Source organism: Dromaius novaehollandiae, chromosome 2, assembly GCF_036370855.1.
Source record: "Dromaius novaehollandiae isolate bDroNov1 chromosome 2, bDroNov1.hap1, whole genome shotgun sequence".
Taxonomy (NCBI): Eukaryota; Metazoa; Chordata; class Aves; order Casuariiformes; family Dromaiidae; genus Dromaius; species Dromaius novaehollandiae.
In genome coordinates this window covers 140,812,028-140,832,807 of record NC_088099.1, presented here as the reverse complement: position 1 = coordinate 140,832,807, position 20,780 = coordinate 140,812,028, and the positions used below count along the sequence as shown (strand labels likewise).

Genomic DNA, 20,780 nt, shown 5'->3' with positions numbered 1-20,780 from the left:
AATGTAAAATCTTCTCTGGAGATTATGCTAGAAGTTGTTCCTTTGATTTTGTGGTTATTAAAAATCTGTTCTGAGGATTTGGAATATATAAAGTGCAAGAATTAAATTTTATCTCAAAATATTAAATGTATGAACTTAGAATCAGAATTTTTTCACCTACGTTCAGGAAGGAAGGATCTCACTTTGAAGTCTGGAAAGCCTTTGAAAATGAGTGAAAGTTTGTTGTAACTTTTAAAATAATGGACAGGTGTGCAGAAATGAGCTCAGTGCTTTGCTCTTTAAACCCCAGCAAGTTCCCTCTACAGGTCTAGGCTGCAGCTGAGCCAGGAGGAGGAAACTGTAAAAGGCTGGCCTGCTAAACAATGTTATCACTCACAAACTTATACAAGAGAAGTTTCATAACATAGATAGTATCTTTCAAGAAAATCCTCTTGCACACAGGAATCCTTTAAAGGACATTTAGTTGTGAAGGAAAGATGCAGGATCAGTCTACAAATGGCATGTGTATCAGCCTGCAACAGAAATAGTTTTTAGATTCAAAATTGATTAGAACTGATATCTTCATTTATGTTGCAACAAAAAAGAAGCTATGCTGTCAAGAAGAGACAAATTACCTTCTATGGTCTTCTGCTCATTCTCCTTTCAGTTCCCTCCCATAGTTCTCTAGTCTTGTTTTAATTTCCTGGCAGGGATACTCAGAGCTTATCCTGTGTCTAGAGTAAGCTCTCAAGCCTATTCCCCTGCTTGGTCCACTGAGAGAAGAAAGCAGGCCCGAACCCAAAATCTTGGGCAGAACAGGGTCAGAAGGCAGTTCTGCTAACTAGAACAAGTGGATTTTTATTCTCCCCATACATTCCTATTGCAGAAGGAACGCCTGATATATGATTTGCAACAAGGCAATCAGGCAAAACATGACAAATGACAAGGATTTACTTCAACAAATAAAAATTCCCCGAAGACCTGAGGAAAAATTAGAACCATATAGTTATGCCAAGAGCTATGAAAGAAATGAATGCCATGCATGCATTCTGAACAGCTTTATTCTGTAAGGAAGGCACAAAGCACAAGCTGTGTAAAAATTCTGGTTTGTCTTATAAAATATGCACACCTCTGTAAGGCAGCAATATACATGGAATGGGCAGTGCAAAGGTTCAGTGTTTTTTTCTAGAATATATTCAAATTCTTGCTTCATATGCAATCTGGAAAGGAATAAACCAAAAGCACACTTTTAATTTATAGGTAACACAGAAAGGGCACTAACAGACACAGAATGAATCATGTACAGCACATAAGATTTCACCTTACTAACAACTCTCCTAGTGTTTTGGGGCTAACAAATCAATTCCAGAACAACTGACTGACAGCAGGTAAGTCTGCATAAAATACAGAGATGGATTTAAACCACAACACTTAAAAAGAGATTTTCTTGTCCCTTACCACCAGACACTCCAAATATATAAATACACATGCATATATATACATATATACATACATATATGTGCATGCGTGTATGTGTGGGCACACCCATGCACTGGGAGAGAGGTGCATGTCCTCCAAGGGAAAAGGAAATTCTGCGGACTTCTTATGGAATTTTGGATCAGCCTGTTTTTACTCATGGAGCTTCAGGCTAGATTTTCCAATTACAAGTAAGATCAGATCTGCACTTCGGGCTCCCTTACAAGGGCATGGTAACGTAGATAATGTAACTGACCATATGCTGACCATATAACAGGTCTTTAAAGTGCCTTACCAAAAGCACACATATTCCACCATAAAACTAGCACAGTTTTCTAAGAGGCCCCCTTCCCTTCTCTTACTAGACATTTTTTTTTTTCATTTCTGCTCCTAGAAGCTGGTTAGAGACTATAAGAAACATATTTCAATCACATAGCTCCATGGCTTATACTACTGATTTTCTACATGATTCTTCCTTTGGGGGATTATAAATTTTTCATAATCAAGTTTTGTTCGTTTGGTTTGATTTGTTTTATTCATGAAAGCAAACTCTTTTTTAAAATGCAGAATAGTGCAACTTAAGCATCTTTCCAGCCGACTCCATATCAGTCTTGCTCTGACTACCTCTGCCCATATATTTGTACAACGTTTAGCACAGTCGACCCTTAGGTCTAATTTGCACAATGAACTGACACTAGTTTGACTTACGTTGAGCTTAAATGGAGTTAATTAAACTGGTGCAAATCCTTAGGTAGACTTCTTATCCCAATTTAGAAGTGGTTTACATTGTTCTAGATTAACCTGATTAATAACTAAGGTAATGACAAGCAAAGCTTGATCTTTGTGCAGGAACATTAATGAGAATATAGTGCAAGCGTGCAATAATTTATGGCACTCTAAGTTACGCTTCCAATTAACATTGAATATTCACCGCCTTGGTGTTTCATAACACTTCCTAAAATATGCACATGTGGTTACAAAAAAATAACCTTGTGTTAAAATACAACTTGTTTCATAAGAAAGAAACCACTTCCTATGAAATATGATACCACTTCAATTTCCCTTTCCTGATCAATGCTTAAACCCTATAACAAGTGAGGAAAGCCTATGCTACTGGGAATACTTTCACATCAAAGCTGCTTATACAAAGCAGCAGCTCCTGGTCCTGAAGATTCATAGCACTGCTATGGACTCACAGCATTGCTAAAACCATGACATTGGTTCTTAAAGGCCCTCATTTACTAGCTCTTTGCTTGCATCTTACTGTAAAAGCAGAGAAGAAAATTGAACTAAGCTGAACTGTAAACTGAGGTGAATACAAACAAGTCATTAAATATCTTCACCTTTCAGGATATACCTACAATAAATCACACAAGTGAGTCCAGTTTTGACAATGACTAGTTTATTCAAAATTTCTGGAGACAATAGCCCAGAAAAACTAGCCATTCCTCACTGGTTTTCCTGAGAATCTGTACAAGAGGAAGTTACAGTCCTATTTGTCTTAGGTAAATACAGGAAGGGGCAGGCAACTGTTCTTCGGGGCTTAAGAACGCTGGAAGAATGAGATCCATTCCCACAGTTAGCAGGACATATCTATCTTAACTATAATCCACCTTCTCATCCCCAACCTGCAAAATATAGTTAGCATTATAGATTTTTATTCACTGTAATTATCTGCTTATAATTTTAAATTATTTTAGTTACATATTTTTAAATTACTTTCCTTCCAAAAGTTTCTGATCTTACATAATTTTCAGTAAACATTAAAAATATTATCAAACTGCTAATAGCACAAAATGCCTTCCAGCTGAAAGACTCCAAAAGCAACACACAAAACACAAAATATATTAACTCCCACCAGCCTTGTGAAATTGAGTAGTAGTACTAGATCTGTGTTAGAAAAGGGAAACAAGAACGTTTAAAGTTTATGACTTGCCTGTATTCACAAGGGAAGTCTATGCTACGGCCATGGACAGAACGTAAAGCCTAAATTCATCCCACTTAACTGAGGCACTTAAATTAGGAAACAAGCTGCTCAACATTTCCCTAGAGTCAGTGGAGACAAATAGGCACTTCCACAGGACAGTTCAGATGGCTGGCTCTCCCTCTGAACTTGCTACTGTCTCTTGACGCACTATTGAGAGATTCCCCACAGTGAGGGAAAATCTGTCTCACATAGCTCTGGGTTCTGGCCAGAAGTTTGGTGGGATGATCCAGGCCTAAAATACCCAGTTCTGTATTTTTCCCATGTGGGCTGTCCTTTTTTCCAAGGCACCCATCACTGTGAAATAGAGACTGCTTCCAAACCACAGAAGAGAATGGGAACGATGAGTTCTCAGCACCCCCAAAATGACACACCATTTACTTTATATCAGTTTCATTTAGAAAAACTCTCAGTGTTCCAAATGAGATCTCCCACAGGGCTTGCTGGTTGGACAGTTCGGATGACTAATAAGTGTAATATTTTATTGTTACCAAAAAGTTCCTAATTACAGCTGTCATCACTGAAAATAAACACATTCAGGTTCTACTGCACATTATGATAAAGCCTTCTGTCAAAGCATGGGAAATATTTTTTTAAGTAAGTCATTTGCTACCAAAATGTGGCAATGTGTGAGACTGGCTTTGAGTCTACTTCTTTGATTCTTCTGCTTCTTAAAAAAAAATGCCAAATAGATAATGCCCCAGTAATGACAAACTTTCAGGCACTTTCATATTGAAAATCTTGCCTCTTTCTTGTAGGTACCTCGGAATATCCCAAGGACCTCAGGAACTTGATTAATAAAGCACTTAAAATGCAGGCATATTATTGGTCAAAAGATTTTTTGGAGGAAGTGGGCAGTTTTATTTTTAGACTCAAATGTGAATTTTCTTAGAACCCGTTTGTTTCCATGAACTTATTCTTTCTTCTTTAAAGTCAACTTTTACATCCTTACTCACTGAGTAGCAAATACAACACAGCACAAGCCACACTATAAGCTAATGCTTACTTGGCCAAAGAGACAAGGTATTTGGAGGGAAACTGAAGGCACCACAGGCATTATCTAAAAAAGGGCAGTGAGACCACAAGGAGAAGCTGAAGGTATTTATTACAGACGATATGGTACAGTAGTGACAAGTCAATGAGGACGTGGGGAGAAGACACCAGACAGTAAGAAACCTAGGCTTCATTTGTTTCACTGCTTGCCTGTGGGAATCAACCCTTTGAACCTCCTCAGGACAAGGTTCTTCATTGGATCTGAGAATTCATCAAACGCAGAGCAAGAAAGGAGCACCTAGAATAGCTAACAGCCTCTGGGGCTAGACAAGAAATCCAGATCCAAGCTGGACCCCTAGTAGAAGGCTAGTGGCTATTCTTGGATGATGCTTCCTCAATGTTTCCTATGAGCTCTGGTCCATCTTGGAAAATGAACTTAGCACAAAAAACCTGGAAAGCCCCGTTAGTAATGCTCATATCAGCAGAATGGTAAATTCAAAATCTAATGACCTTTTTTATTTGTGGAAATTAACAGGAGTTCATCACGGACATCTTTTTGTTGTCCTTAACACCCAGATATGTGAGCCTTATATCACGCATTACATTAAAAAATGCCCAGTGAAACATAACCGTAAATACAATGGAGTTTTTACTCTTTCTTGTAATATTTTCAATAGGGGACAATGGTTTGTTAATTTAACTAAATATTACACTGCTCATTATGGCCACCTTTATCCTTAAGTTAATATAAATATGCATTAGAAGATATGATATCAGTTTTTAGACCTTGTCCTCCTTGCATCAGAGACTGTCTCATTTTACACAGCTTCATAGCCAGAGTGACATATGAGGAATTTTCTCAACTTCTCCAGTAAAACATACCCAGCGCAAGGCAAAATCCAGCCACTATGGGCACATAAGCATATTAGTATTTCATTGGAGTGCTAGGCACTGCTGGTAAAGAGGGCAGAGAGGGGCTGTAGATGGAGCCAGAGCAGACAGCAAATGTATACTAGTCTTTTCAAAAGTCATCATTTGCAGCACTGTCTACTTCTTCCCTTATAAGCTGGTGACAGCACAAACAGTTTGAAGTGTCAGGGAGGAGAGCTGAAGCTCCCTTACTCGGTTTTAAGTATTACTGATATAATCAATATTTACAGACAAAAGAAACAAAAAATTGTAAGTTTGCATACTGGCTGACCAGAACGATTGTGGTTCACTCTCCAGTCAAGGCTATATGTCAATGTTAGCATCTTATAACATATCATTATCAAGTATTCACTTTCAACTTTTATGGTATTCTGTTTAGGTCATGATCAAGAAGAAGAGTGAGTAGATCATGCCAAACTCACTTACTTACAGCTATTATTAATATTATTTTGACTGAAGGATAAATACATGAAATAATTGCATCTATATAGCCATTTTGAATGTATACTGAGACCACCAATATCATAAGTTCACCCAGCTGACCAACAGAAAGTTTCCGAGCAAGACATGATGATAACATTTCATGTAACTCCTCTTTGGCAACACTTAGACACTGCAATTAAATACCAAACAGTATCACGTGTGCCAGTCAGTTACAGCAAGAAACAAAATGTGATGAACTGTTTGTTTTGAACTATTAGTATAAACATATTGCAGAAATGAAACCCAAGCTTAAACAATGGGGAAAGTTATCCGGTATTAAAATAAACAGTTCTAGGAAAATCTCTGAAAATGTTTACCAAGTCATCTTCTTCCAAGCCATTTCTGTGCAGAGCACTTTGCCGTGTCCAAGGTTTGCCAACCAATCCCAGCAACGCTGGCTAGAGATATGCAAATGCTATTGGACAAGGCTGAGACTTAATTGCCTGTAATCAGCTCCCCAAGCAAGCACATTTTTATCTAGAATCAAGCTAGCAGGTCATCAAAGAAGGACTTTTGTTGTTGAGGGTAAAAGAGTTTCCTCTTCTCTTAAACAATACCTATTTTGCTTCTAGAAATCTGCTAATGTAGAAATCAAGGAAATACATTTTCTAACTTAAAATACTACACAATTTCTTAAGTATATAATACTTTATACAAACTTGCTTAATAAATACTCTTCCAAAATTGCAGGCTAGCATTTGCACTAAGAACATAAGAGGCTCTGGCAAGCAGTGCCAATGTACAATTATAATGAAAGTTATGTATATCGTATAGACTAATAAACCTATTTCTTCTTCATAAGTTACAACATATCTAAAATTCTGAAATATAGACAGTATTTCTTATTATAACTATTCACTTCTGATTATAGACTTATAATCATTAATAATTCTTTATTTTGTTCATGGCAGGTGCATTATAAAATGTTGCTTGGTGCAGCACTAGTTATATCCTGTATTAAAAGTCTAGGAGGAAAACAAATATAGTGTAAAATGAGATGTGAGATGTCTACACAATGTATTCATTACACTTAAGCATGATGCTTCTTTTGAAAGGAAACGAGTTATGGCTGAAATGCTGGGTAATGGCAGCAGCAACAAAGCAAATTCAGTATTCAGAGATGCTATAATGGAGCTGCATCAGACTCATTTGTTCGCAGGGAGCTGTACTCCGTCATGCAGAGAAACGGGTCCTTTCATTCAGAGAACTGACACACAGCATATGTGCACAGCCCTGGCTTCGTGTAAACCTATGGATGCAGAGGGCTGGGGGCTGGGAAGGACAGGGCGGGGGGATGGCCCTGCCCACAGCCTGTTTTACAGTCACTGCAGATATAGAGCCCTCAGATATAAAAGCCTTTCATTGGGCTTCCTACCTGTTTAATCACTTCCTGCTGAAGTGTGAGAGGACTAACCCTAACTCAGACATTCACACTCTAGAGACTCATTTTTCTTCTTGTTCAGTTCACAGTGAAACAGTGATCTTAGTTCAGTCTCTAGTGGACAAACATAGAATAAGTAAAGTCTCATAAGCATGATTCAGCAGGCAATTTGCTCAAGTAAAATCATGTGTGCATAAACACAGATAACAATTTTCCTCTTCTCAGTCCTTGCCTTAAACTCCCAAGGTGCAGTAAAATTATTTCTTAAGAAATGCTTTCCTCTACAAAAGACATCTCCTCAGTTGCAGCCTTATATTCCCCAAAGCAGACCACAATATTAAAAACTGAGGAAAATAGTCTGAAAAAGAAATGCTCCACTATATTTTGGTTTATAGTCACATATTTATTGGGCATAGTCATCTCTCTCTTGCTAGGGCTATACTGTATATGCAAAGAGTGCAATTAATTTACCAGGAGATCAAGAAATTCTCTCTAAAGGTTTTAGCATGGTTAGAAGGGTAGGGGGGTTGTTTATGCTTTTTAACATATTTCTGTCTTCTATACCATCTGGAGGAAATGAAAATTGTAAACGAGATAGGTAGCAATAAATATGCTAATATGAAGTTTTAGTAATCTTTACTAGCATTTTTGATGTTCATTCTTTATTGATGTTCATTCTTTATTGATGTTTATTCTTAGTATGATCTTGTGCTACTGTTAAATGATGTTTCTCTTGAATAGGTATGTACGATAGTTTTCTTGTGCCATCCTACATGATTAATTGCATCACCAATTGCTCAATTTGCTGTTTTGCCAGGTCATCATGCCAAAGTGAGAATAAGAATATTACAATCGTATACAAAGACAGTTTATTTATTTTCACTTGTCACCTATCTCAAACCATTCTCAATATCAAGCCAAAGACAAGGTCCTGCAAGGTAAGTAATTTTACTTGAGTGAGTAACCTTATTAATGGGACTTCTCATCTGAGTAGTTATTCAGATATTTAAGTCTTTTCAGGGCCAAGCCGCAGCTTATACATAAAAAACTGAAAAGTTCAGTAGAAGTTTACAGCTATAGCACAAATTCTTAAAAAGTATTTCACTTCTGCTAAGTTACTGTAACATTATTTTCAAGCCCAGTGTAACACACACTAAAAAAAAATTACTGTGATGATTTAAAAATGTGAATGCTTATATACTTTTCTCTGTCATTCCAGTGATTAGCTGGATAGAATAGGATTACATGATCTATTTATGGAGCAATAATAATATTCTCAATACAGTGCCATTAGATGTTGATTTTTTTAAATGCACCCTTTTGCTGTTAGAGTAGCAGGTATCCTGCATGACATCTGATTGGAAGCTCTGAACTATAAATGGAGTTTATAAGACTAGCTAATAAAGCCTTCCAACATTGGAGTCTCTGGTGTATTTTTGTATACTCTGGCTCATAAAACATCTGTGGTCTCTTGAGAAAAAAGCTTTACAAAATTGCATCTTTCAGTAATGTGAAGAAAATTCTGCTCCCAAGAGCAATCTCACTATGAAGGGTGCACTCTGGATGTAAGATTGCTCACCCTGCAGAGTTAAGAACTAGAGAAATCCTTATTACCTCAGTTCTCATAGAAACTCATGAAAACTATGAACAGCATAAGCACCAACAAAAAAAATCCATTTAATGAGAAGTGGAAAAAGAAGCACTTACTTTTTGCAGCCACTGAGTGTAATTTTCCATCACATGTTCCAAATGTTGCAGTTTCTGGGAAGAGAAATCCTGTTCCACGTGGGGAGCATCTCTCTGAAGAGCATTTGTGTTGTACTGGTCTGTCGTGCTTTCACGACAGTTCCCGTCCTGTTCTGGTAGAATGAAAGTATAGGTGCACTGCCCATGCTGAATCCGGTTATATCTTCTCCCACTGGCTTCTGGACCCCGACGTTGATTATTACAGCCTATGTGAGCCAGAAGAGCAGCCAGGAAAGCAAAGGAAAGGAAAATTGTCATGTTATTATTACTTTCCTTTCCTAATTTTAGAAAAACTTTTTTCTCCCTCTTTTTTTAAATTTGTTCTTAATTTCCTTTAAAGTCTTTAGAAGGACTGGAGAATTGTACTTTAATAATCAAGCTTGGATAAATTGGTATATTTTTAATTTCAATATTAGGATAGCTTCCTTTAGCTAAAATTGGGAATATTTATTGCATAGTAGTTAAGATTTATTGTTTCCTCTCTGTTACAGTCCAGCATGTAGCCTGCTTTAGTCAGCTGCATATGCATATCCCAGTCTCTTTCCCCTACACTATCTGCTGCAGAACTGCTATTTTCTCTCAGACTTCAGTGAGTTTTATTAAGGTTGCACATTCAAGCCAAGCTGGAAGCAAGCAGCCTTTCACAAGATGACTTGACAGGAATGCGTGTATGAGTGCGCCCCTATGCTGAGGATGGCTGATGGCTCGGTACAGAGGGATCATCTTACAAACTGGCTGGATGCATGACCTCAATCATGCATGGCTTTCCAGCCCCTATTGCATACAACTGCTAAGGGCGTTTGACGAATTCACGTAAGTTTAATAAGTTAGGCAGTCCACCTTAATACACTTCATAGGTTCACACTGACCTATTAAAATGTAGATAAAGTGTAGAAGTTTGTTGTAATCTCTCTGTAAATATACAAAGCACTGAAATTTAAAATACTTTCAGTTCTCCACTGCTCAGTATCTATTAAAGAATCCTAAGTCAGAAGAATGTCACTTATGAGAAAAAAATTACATTTAACCCTCACATACTTTTGCTACTTTTCTCAGACAATTGTGTCACTTTAGCAGAGTTTGCAGAGAGCTTTTTATAGGATTTAATGAAATTAAGGTTTCCAAATAATAATGAGAAATGGCAATTCAGAATGACAATAGTATTTTATGCTTGGCTAGTGAAATAAGGTAACTGGTTACAAAACCGAGGTATGCTGGTTGAACTATTCCAGATTGCCTTATGGACTATGTAATTATTACATGTGAAACACTTCTATCAATTTGCAAGTCTGTACAGGCTATACAGTCCCCTTATTATATGTAAAAACTTTCTCAGGGGTAACTTCCCAAGAAAAGGATTGTGGTAACTATTTAAGAAACTATCTTAAACATAAATAATGCCCTTGGTATTTGCTAGAGATGAAACCAGAATGCACAGATTAGAAACAGAATCAGAATAGTCCTGAACTTCAGAGAAATTTGGTTCTGAGTTCCTGCTCTAGGATCTACTATTGTTACATAAATACCAGCCAACTCCTTCGCAGACCACTTTGCACAATTTTACTCATGAGGTAGATAGTCTTCTAAACAGCAAAAGTGCATCAGCTAAAAATCAACCTGTAGCAATTTAACTTTCCAGAAAATCCACCTGCAAGAATACTGCATGCGAGCACCTTCAGTGCTCATGCTGTTGTCATTATTATGTATGTATATTATATTATCATCATATTAGAACTGCAATTTCAATCTCAGAGAACTGCCTGGAATTTTCAGCCAGAAGCCTGTCCTGCTCCTGAATAAGCTATTCCTACTCTAACCTGGGGGCTGAGACTTTCATCTTGCATCCAAAAAGAAACCATTCCCTTTGAATTGCTAAGAAATATCTCCTAAAAAATGTAGAGAAATGAGAGGGGCTTAGCTTGTCTTAAAACATCTGTATGCCCAATATATAGTGAAAAAAAGGAGGAAAGAAAGCAAAGCAAACAGCAAAACACCAACGCCACTGTTGCTTTCAGCAAAATCAGAACATCCTTCCACCTCTGAACTGCTCAGCCCACCTTTGCACTCTGGCTTTTCTTTTTCTGCTTCTGAATATCAACTTCATACAGTTCACTGTGTTGTGAGCATTTTTCACATTGCTCTGTCACCAACAGATCTAGTTCTGCTGCGGTTTATTGCACTGTCTCTGCAATTATTATGAAATGTAATTGCAAGACATTTGCTCACACCATAAGATCAGAGAGCTTCGATCAGGGAGAAAACTGTAGGACCGGACACTGAGCCGAGGCACAAGCATGAAAAGAGTCATTCCCTATAAGGAGAAGCAAAAATACCAGAGCATAAACATGATAACAATACATGCTTTTTTTTAAAGTGAAAAGAGAACTTTAATAAAGGGCCTCAAAGCAGCAAAAGGGGCATAGTAAATGTGGGTGTACAAAAGGTTTCCTAGAATATTAATTCTTATTTTAAAATGCTGCTCTTTACACACGTGCTGTGTTCACTTTCTGCTGAGTATTTAAGCCATGGACTTTTACTCACATGAGAACCTGGGAACGTGGGAAGGTAAACTTGCAATATTTTTCAGATGAGCAGACTTCACGCAGCAGCAGACATGCTTTGCTGCTTTTGCATGGCCCCCTCCCACTGGCTTAAGGCACACTTCTCCTCCGTCCCCTCCTGTCCCCTTTTTCCTAAGGAGTAACAGCCATAAGGCCCTTCAAGCAGACGCACAGAACTGGCAAGCCTCTTTGGCATTTCCCACTTGTCTCCTGCCTAGCTCGCTGCCACACCACCTGCCTCCCACAGCAGACTGCCCCCGATCCCAGCCCCAGGGTGGGGGTGATGGGCAGCACGTATCAGTGAGATGCCAAAGCGGGAAGGCGCGACGGAGCCATGCAGCAGCCGGAGCATCACCCCTTAGGACACCGAACTAAAAACTTTCCTGCGAGAGAGAATGGAGTCCCCTTGCTCATTCAGTGAGCTAACGCTGCCGCATCTGTGTTGCAGGACACGGCACACCCGACATGTCTCCTGTGCCTGAACCTGTGGTGTCTTGCACGGAGGCGATGAAGGGAGTCTGGGGAAAACACCCAGAGCCATCGTGTCACCCCCAGTCTTTCTGATCAAAGGAGAGGCAGATAAGAGGACTTGTGAATTGGACTGGGGTGCACTTCAGTCTTGGGATGCAAGGATCCTCAGCGACGACAGAGATGGTGGCAGCCCTGCAGGCTACAGTGAAGCACAGTGAGCTCTCAGGGCTGCCCTCGCTTATACCAGACCCTGAGCCAGGCACAAGTGTCCCTCACTAGAAGCACAGACACTTGGCTGCTCCTGATCCTGCCATGCAGGGGGAATGTCAAGGTCAACCACTCAACTCACTGTTCCCCCAAACACTTAGCAATCTCATTTTTGCAGGGGTTTTGAACCAGCCAGGCCAATTTCAATTTATATTCTTCCCTAACATGTTCATGGGGCCATGCAAGCACAGACAATAAAAGTGAAAAAACAAACATAGAAAAGAGCATGTTTCCAGCTCTGCAGGCACTTAATTCCACAGTGAAATTTAATAAGAAATTCTATTTTACCTAAAGAAGACAGAATTCACAAATAAGAAGAGTTGTCATTTTCACCATTCCTACTAAGGCATTTGCTATTTTTATTTCTTAAAAAAAAAGACCAAAAAAACCTTGGCCCATGAGTTTCACTGGTTTGATGTCTTCTACCTGATTTGAAAAAAAATATATAAAAAAATATATATTAACACAGTCCCACATGATCTGTGTGAACCATCCCAATATTTTAAGCAGTGAAAATTCTCAGTGAAGTGAGGAAAAAAAGTCCTTATAATTCAGTCAGAGTCAGTGTGGGTATTTCTGCAGGATACTACATTATATGGTATAGATATAACCTTAATCATTTGTCCAGAATCACACAGAAAATCAGTTGCAGAGCCAGAAACCATGTAGGGGCATGGGTGTGTTTAAAAGCCTCTTTATTTTCCTAAGACCACTTCCTCCAACACAATGAGTAGCTTCATAGTCCCTGAAATTTTCCTTCTGTGTAACAGGGAAGGGATGGATCCAGACGCTTTCTTCCCGGACCATATGAAGTCTCATCTACATTGTTTATTTAGTAGCCACATAAAATTCTGTAGCTGACTATGTAAGCAATCCTACAAGGCAAAAGAAATGGGAATTCAATATCCAGATAAAGGTTACATTCACATGGTATCATTTCCCACGTATTTAGCATAAAAACAATTTAATGCCTTTTGTCACAGAATCATATGCATGCTTAGAGTTCAAAAACAAATTCAAGAAAACAAAAATCTATTTCTATTTCTTTACATTTCTTTACATTTCTGCTGCAATATGTGTTATTGCTGCAGATGAGTTGCATTAAAGTTGCATCATATCACACACTGTAACTGGAGTTACTCCAGTTCAACTTCCTCAATGTACGAGGAAATTCACTACAGAATGACTCCTAACAGAGAAAAGAAGTAGGCTTTTATTAGGGGTTATCTCTAGCTAAATCAATGTTGCAAGCAAGGTGCAGTATTTTTCATTCTTAATCACAGAACAGTTGAGATTGAAAGGGTCCTTTAGAGATCATCTAGTCCAAGCCTCCTGCTCAAGCAGGGTCACCTAGAGCACATTACTCAGAAGCATGTCCAGATGGCTTTTGAATGTCTCCAAGCAAGGAGACTCCACAGCCTCTCTGGGCAACCTGCTCCAGTGCTCAGTCACCCTCACAACAAAGAAATTTTTCCTCATGTTCAGACAGAGCTTCCTGTGTTTTAGTTTGTGCCCACTGCCTCTCATCCTACCACTGGGCATCACTGAGAAGAGTCTGGCCCAATCCTCTTGACATCCTCCCTTCAGATACTTGCACACATATATAAGATCCCCCTTCAGCCTTCTCTTCTCCAGGCTGAAGAGTCCCAGCTCTCTCAGCCTCTCTTCATATGAGAGATGTTCCAGTCCATCGTCTTAGTAGCCCTCCACTGGACTCACTCCAGTAGCTCCATGTCTCTCTTGTATTGGGGAGCCCAGAATTGGACACAGCACTCCAGATGTGGCCTCACCAGGGCTGAGTAGAAGGGGAGGATCACCTCCCCCGACCTGCTGGCAATGCTCTGCCTAATGCATGCCAGGATACCATTGGCCTTCTCAGCCACAAGGGCACATCACTGGCTCATGGTCAAATTCTTGTCCACCAGGACTCCCAGGGCCTTCTCTGTACTGGTGCATGGGGTTATTCCTCCCTACGTGCAGGACTCTTCACTTCCCTTTGCTGAACCTCATGACATTCTGTTCTGCCCATCTCTCCAGCCTGTCAAGGTCCCTCTGAATGGCAACACAACCCTCTGGGGTATCAGCCACTCCTCCCACTTTTGGATCATCAGCAGACTTGCTGAGGAGGCACTCTGCCCCTTCATCCACGTCACTGATGAATAAGCTGAATGATACTGGACACAGTATTGACCCCTGGGGGACACCGCTAGCTACAGGCCTCTAACTAGACTTTGTGCCACTGATTACAACCCTCTGAGCTCTGCCATTCAGCCAGTTCTCAGTCCACCTCATTGTCCACTCATCTTACCCACACTACCTGAGCTTGCCTATGAGGATGTTATGGGAGACAGTGTCTAAAGCCTTACTGAAGTCAAGGTGGACAACATTCACTGCTCTCTCCTCATCTATCCAGCCACTCATTCCATTATAGAAGGCTATCAGGTTGGTGAAGCATGATTTCCCCTTTGGGAATCCATGCTGACTATTCCTGATCACCTTCTTCTCCTTCACATGCTTAGAGATGACATCCAGGATGAGCTGTTCCATCACCTTTCCAGGGATGGAGGTGAGGCTGACTGGCCTATAGTTTCCTGGGTCCTCCTCTTTGCCCTTTTTGAAGACTGGAGTGACACTGGCTTTCTTCCAGCCCTAAGGCACATCTCCTGATCACCAAGACCTTTCAAAGATGATTGAGAGTGGCCTAGCAATGACATCAGCCAACTCCTTCAGCAATCATAGGGGTATCCCATCAGGGCTAATGGACTTGTGTATGTCCAGTTTGCCTAAATGATCCCCGACTCAATCCTTCCCCACTAAGGGAAAGTCTTTTTTCCTCTAGACTTTCTCCTTGGTCTCCAGGGTCTGGGATTCCTGAGGGCTGGTCTTGACAGCAAGGAAGGCATTCAGTATCTCTGCTTTCTCTGTGTCCTTCATCACCAGGGCTCCTGCTCCATTCAGTAGTGGGCCCACATTTCTCCTAGTCTCCCTTTTGTTACTGCTGTATATAGAAGCCCTTCTCATTGTCCTTGACAGCCCTCGCCAGATTAAATTCCAGTTGAGTGTCAGCCTTCCTAGCTCCATCCCTGCATACTCAAACAACATCCCTATATTTCTCCCAGTTACCTGTCCCTGCTTCCACCTTCTGTATACTTCCTTATTTTATTTGAGTTTTGCCAGGAGCTCCTTGTTCATCTGTGCAAGTCTCCTGTTCCCTTTGCTTGACTTCTTGGTCATTGAGACGGACTGATCTTAAGCTGGAAGGATGTGAATATCAATGAGCTTTCTTAGACCCCTCTTCCTTCTAGGACCCTATCCCATGGGATTCTTCCAAGCAGGTCCCTAAAGATGCCAAAGTCAGCCCTCCTGAAGTTCAGGATTGTGATCCTGCTCTTTGCCCTTCTCCCTCCTCTCAGGATACTGAAATCCACCGTCTCATGGTCACTGGAGCCAAGGATGCCCCCGACCTGCATATCTCCAACAAGCTCTTCCTTGTCTGTAAGTATGAGTCTAGCAGAGCACCTCACCTCATTGGCTCCTCTATCAGCTGTATCAGGAAGTTGTTATCAATGCTCTCTAGAAACCTCCTGGATTGCTTGTGCCTTGCTGTGTTGTCCCTCCAGTAGATACAGCAATGGTTGAAGTCCCCCATGAGGACCAAGACCTGTGAACATGAGGCTACATGAGGCTTCCAACCGCCTGTAGAAGGCCTCATCTACTTCTTCCTCCTAATCAGGTAGCCTGTAGCAAACATCCACAACAGTGTCGCCCATGTTAGTTTGCCATTTAATTCTTATCCATAAGCTCTTGGCCAGGCCATTGTCCACCCCTAGGCAGAGCTCCAAACATCCCCACTGCTCTCTCACATAAAGGCCAACTCTGCCTCCTTTCCTTCCTGGCCTGTCCTTCCTAAAGAACTTGTAGCCATCCATTCCAGTCATGCGATCTACCCCACTATGTCTCCATAATCACAGTGAGATCATAGTCCTGCAGCTGCACACAGATCTCTAATTCCTGCTGTTTATTCCCCATGCTGCCTGTATTTGTGTACAGTCACTTCAGAGGAGTACCCGAGTGTGCCAATTTCCCAAGAGGTTTCCCAATAGTCTTGTCTTGTGAGGACTTCCTTGCCTGCATGCAAATGTGGACCCTATCCCATGGGATTCTTCCAAGCAGGTCCCTAAAGATGCCACTTAAGGCCTGTTTTGTTGATTATATAACACTTGGTCCCTGTAACTTTTCCCTCCCCCCATCTTCCCTAGTTTAAAGCCCTCTTCACCAGGTTGGCCAACCTGTTTGCAAAGATGCTTGTGCCCCCCTTAGTGAGGTGGATCCCACCTCTACCAAGCAGAGGTCAGTCTTCAAACAGGGTCCCATGGTCATAGAAACTAAAACCCTGTTGCTGACACCAGCTGCACAGCCAATTTTTGACCTGCTGTATCCATCCACTCTTCCTCACATCCTTCCCTCTCACTGGCAAGACTGAGGGGAAAACCACCAGGGCCTCCATACCCCTGACCACTGCCCCCCAGAGCTCCGTAGTCACATTTGATACTTTACAAGTTGCTCTTAATATAGTTTTTCCCAAATGAGCCAATTCTAAATATATAAATTCAAATGAATATTTGTCTTAAGTCTCACGTTTTATGTCTCATGAGTCTGACTGGTTATGTACTAGGGTTTCTCCAGGGACTTGGGTGGAGTTGGTCCTGATTTACCATAGTGCTGAGACCAGAACTGGACATATAAGATTTGCTTTCCCCTCCTAATGTCTGACTGTACAGAATCAAAACTGTATTCAGAACAGCTGATAGGGAAGACTATGAAATAACACTTTCTCCTACTACCTGTGTGTTTTCGTTTCTTACTCCCCTAGGAATAGGCTAGTAGCCATTTCAAATAAGTTACTGCTCAGGACTGAAGTTTGTATATTTACATGCGCATATTTAAGGCATGATCCTGTGCAGCACAGTCTGCCAGAGCTCTTCTTCAAAGGAATATAGCAATGAGTGCCAAGTCATGCTGCAATCCAGCCCAGCTGCTGCAGCATTTGATTTCACACCTGGGAACAAGTAAACAGCTGGGAAGATTAACAGAGTGGCAAAAAGCAGCAGCACTTAAAAGAACATGGTGGTTTACCACAGAAACATCTGAGCTACTGGTTATGTTGTATGACCTGTCTGAATTTTGCCTCACATGGAGATTGTGAGGTTTCACAAGGCAGTATCTTTATCTGACTCATTCCATATCTGCCAGCAGTTAAGAGACCTGGGTGTTTTCTGAAAACTTATTTTCATGCTGTTGGAAACACAGGAAAAATTAGTTGTTCTTATATTCGTAACAGATCTCCCAGCTTACGTGTAAAGATGCATGTAGGCTAATTCAGCTAACTTTGTTCTCCTTCACTGCGGAAAAGGGAGAATGTCCCCAGTGTCCTCTAATTATCGGTCTCAGGTAAGTTTTGTCATTAATTTTCACTCTTTCAGGATACTCATGGCACTTTGAAAGACCAATTTCCAGTCCTAACAAACAGGAGGGATGCACATTAGCTGCAGACAGAGGACATGAAAAGTGCTGTTTGAAAATAATAAAAAATAGATACTAATCTAACAGCTTTATCTAAAATGGTTGTTTAGAGGGCCAACAACAGTGACCCTACACTGTGAGTCCTAGACAAAAACAAACAATTGTCAGATTTGGAAGAAAGATATTTCATATGGCTACAAGTCCTTTAGCCCTATCACTTGAATACGCGTTTTCACAAACATGCATGCACTTGTGCCCACATAACGCAACAGCATGTGTGTGCTTGCACCACAGCCAGAGAAGTTAGAGATTCAGGCCCTAGTTTTCATCTGCAGTTAAACAGTAGGCAGATCACCCAAACAAAAACACTACTGGTGCAAATTACATTGAAAATATAATTTTCTGGGAATGATTTATCAATAATATTGTTCATTGAATAGTTTATTTATTCCATCAACTACTGCTAGGTCTTATTCCTCACTAGGGAAAACTATTGGAGAGAAACAAAAACCCACTGGTACATTACCTTCAGATTCTGGATTAATTTAACATTTATCCCCAAGTGTTTTGCAATGTATTAATCTACTCTTGAAGTCACAAAGGCAGGAATCGTGATATCATGATCTGCCTGGGAAAGGAAAAATTGCAATCTTCCAACCAAATGTAAATGAAAAACGTCATCCTGAATACTGATAGTAGTTGAATATCTATCAACAAGTTGAAGTTGCTTCTGAATTTATGGGCTAGCTATTTAAGGTTTCTCTTTAGAAGTCTTAGTATCTAGCTGAAGCATACATAGCAATGACATACCATCAATGAAGTGGCACGGTCCTACTTCCTTAGAGGCAGATACTTTGTTCTAATTAAGACTGATTTTCCTAACAAACATATTTTTTCATACAGTAGAGTTAGCTAAGATAAGCACTTGAAATAACCTTCATTAACTACAGTGTTGTGGTAAAAGCTAAGTTTATCTTTTCATCTTGAGTTTCTATGGTGCTCTAATCACCTTCTAGACATCTTTTGAAATGGACCTGTGAATCAAAGGGACTGGGAAAAAAAAAGGCCTGGAAATGATGTTATCTGTAAACCCACTGACAAGTTGAAAAAGCTACAGAGAATGCACAAATTTTCCATTTTACAAGCTTCTGTAAAGAATCTGGCATTATCACTTTTCTGGGAAAATCATAATACATCTTCTGCTTTCAGTCAAAAGATAAAACCTATCCTTCAAGTGTGCCAGCTAACCAGTGATTATTCTGCTGAAATACTTAGCTTTTGGTGTAGCTCAAAACTGAGAAAACATGGGACTAACATCTTGAATACCTGTTCTAATTTGAATTCACCTTCAAAAATGTGCCTTTATTGCTTAGGTGTCTGCTTGAAAGGAAAATGCGACAAAGGCAATAGTGTTTTTGATATGTTTTCCATTCTCATTCCAAATGAGAAATGAACTATAGCCCTAAGAAAGAGTGTTCTCTATATTGCAGCTTTTTGAATTCTCATCCTTGCTGCATTTTTCATGAATGGACACACTCAACTATATGAATACCTTCAGCTCCAACTGAGCTTAACTTTTTGGCCAGAATTTGACTCTAGCAGAAGCAGGAGCTGCCAGCATAAGTCACTTTAATTAAACAGAGTAAGCAGTCCAGTCTTCCAGCTCTTGGGATCCCTTCTCCGGTACTTGTTTTGGAGAGAGTAAATAGGAAGAAAGGAAGCAGAGATGAGAGTAGAAAGGATACTGCTATTTTTGACATTGACCAATACCAAGGGTTGTAGAGCAGGCATTACAACTTTTGATTGTGTAGGAACAACTACTCACTTTGTTTAAATCAGAAAAACTGCACTGATCCCAATAGCGCTATATGACTTTCACCAGCTAACAATCTGGCCCATCATTTAAACTTGGCCAGATGCCTGTCTTAGGTTGTTATTCAAACCTTTTCCACAACAATAATGCTTATGAACTTATTTTATATGTACTCATGTCTCCTTTTTTTTTTTCACCCCTGCACAGCCTTGCATAGGGAAAGAGGGACTTTTCCAATCCATTTCTTTTTCCTATTGTAGTCCTAGTCTGCAAGTTACAGAATTCTCAACTGAATGGGCACATTTTAACAAGACACAGTAAATGGAGCAAAATCCAAAAAAACTGGGTCATTCTTCCAGAACCTGGGAAAAAAACAACATGAAGTTGCATTTGAATTCAAACTGCAGGAGATACAAGCTCACTATGACTAGGTGAATTCATGATAGGTCTGACAGAGGTCAGATTTTGCCAGAAAGTTTCTTAAAAATTTTACTTGTTTTCTCTGAAAGATTATTTTTAAGATTTAAATATGTTAAACATACTAAGTCAGAATTTCAAATGCTTTATCTAGCAGCCCAGCATTAAATTTATATATATAAATATATGTATTTTCATGAATTAAGTCAAATACTAATTAATACTTTGATAGAGAGACCAGCATATCAGACTTGCGTGCACCCAATATCTTGCAGTCTCTGGGACAATGGCAGCTTCCATACACTCAATCTATTTATTAACTCATTTTCAGCAGCTAGTAGTCAGGTTCTGGGTCACAGATACAGCAGAGAAAAGAGCAGGAGTCAGCCACCAGAGATCTGAGGTATCAGAAGAAAGTAAACAGCACAGCAGACACTGAAAGCGAGAGGCACAGACAGACAGTCTGTAATTAAGAATTCCAACTATTTCTTATTTAAGAAAGTAGTTTATAAATAAAATATCTCTTACATTTTTATACTGTACTTTGCTCCCCACACCTATTACTTATTTTTGCAAACAGCCTCTGGTTACACGTTCCATATATAGGTATGAGACAGAGGCTTGATTTAATGTGCTCCATTCTTGCAGAGTGCCCCCATAATACCAAAACTCTTGGTTAACTAATTAAAAACTGCGATCAATTGGACAAAATTATTTTAAGTGGCCAATCATATTCTTCCCGACTGTATGCATTGC

General features: G+C 40.0%; 1 protein-coding gene across 1 annotated transcript in view; it reads right to left on the bottom strand.

The window, feature by feature from the left end:
- ANGPT1 (angiopoietin 1) overlaps positions 1–9,630 on the bottom strand; it is a 166,355-nt gene extending 156,725 nt beyond the window's left edge. Inside the window, exon 1 of the mRNA XM_026119552.2 lies at positions 8,934–9,630. Within this exon, the coding sequence (XP_025975337.1) occupies positions 8,934–9,230 (297 nt within the window). The 5' untranslated portion in view covers positions 9,231–9,630. The remainder of the gene's footprint in view (positions 1–8,933) is intronic.
- Positions 9,631–20,780: the final 11,150 nt, after the last annotated feature.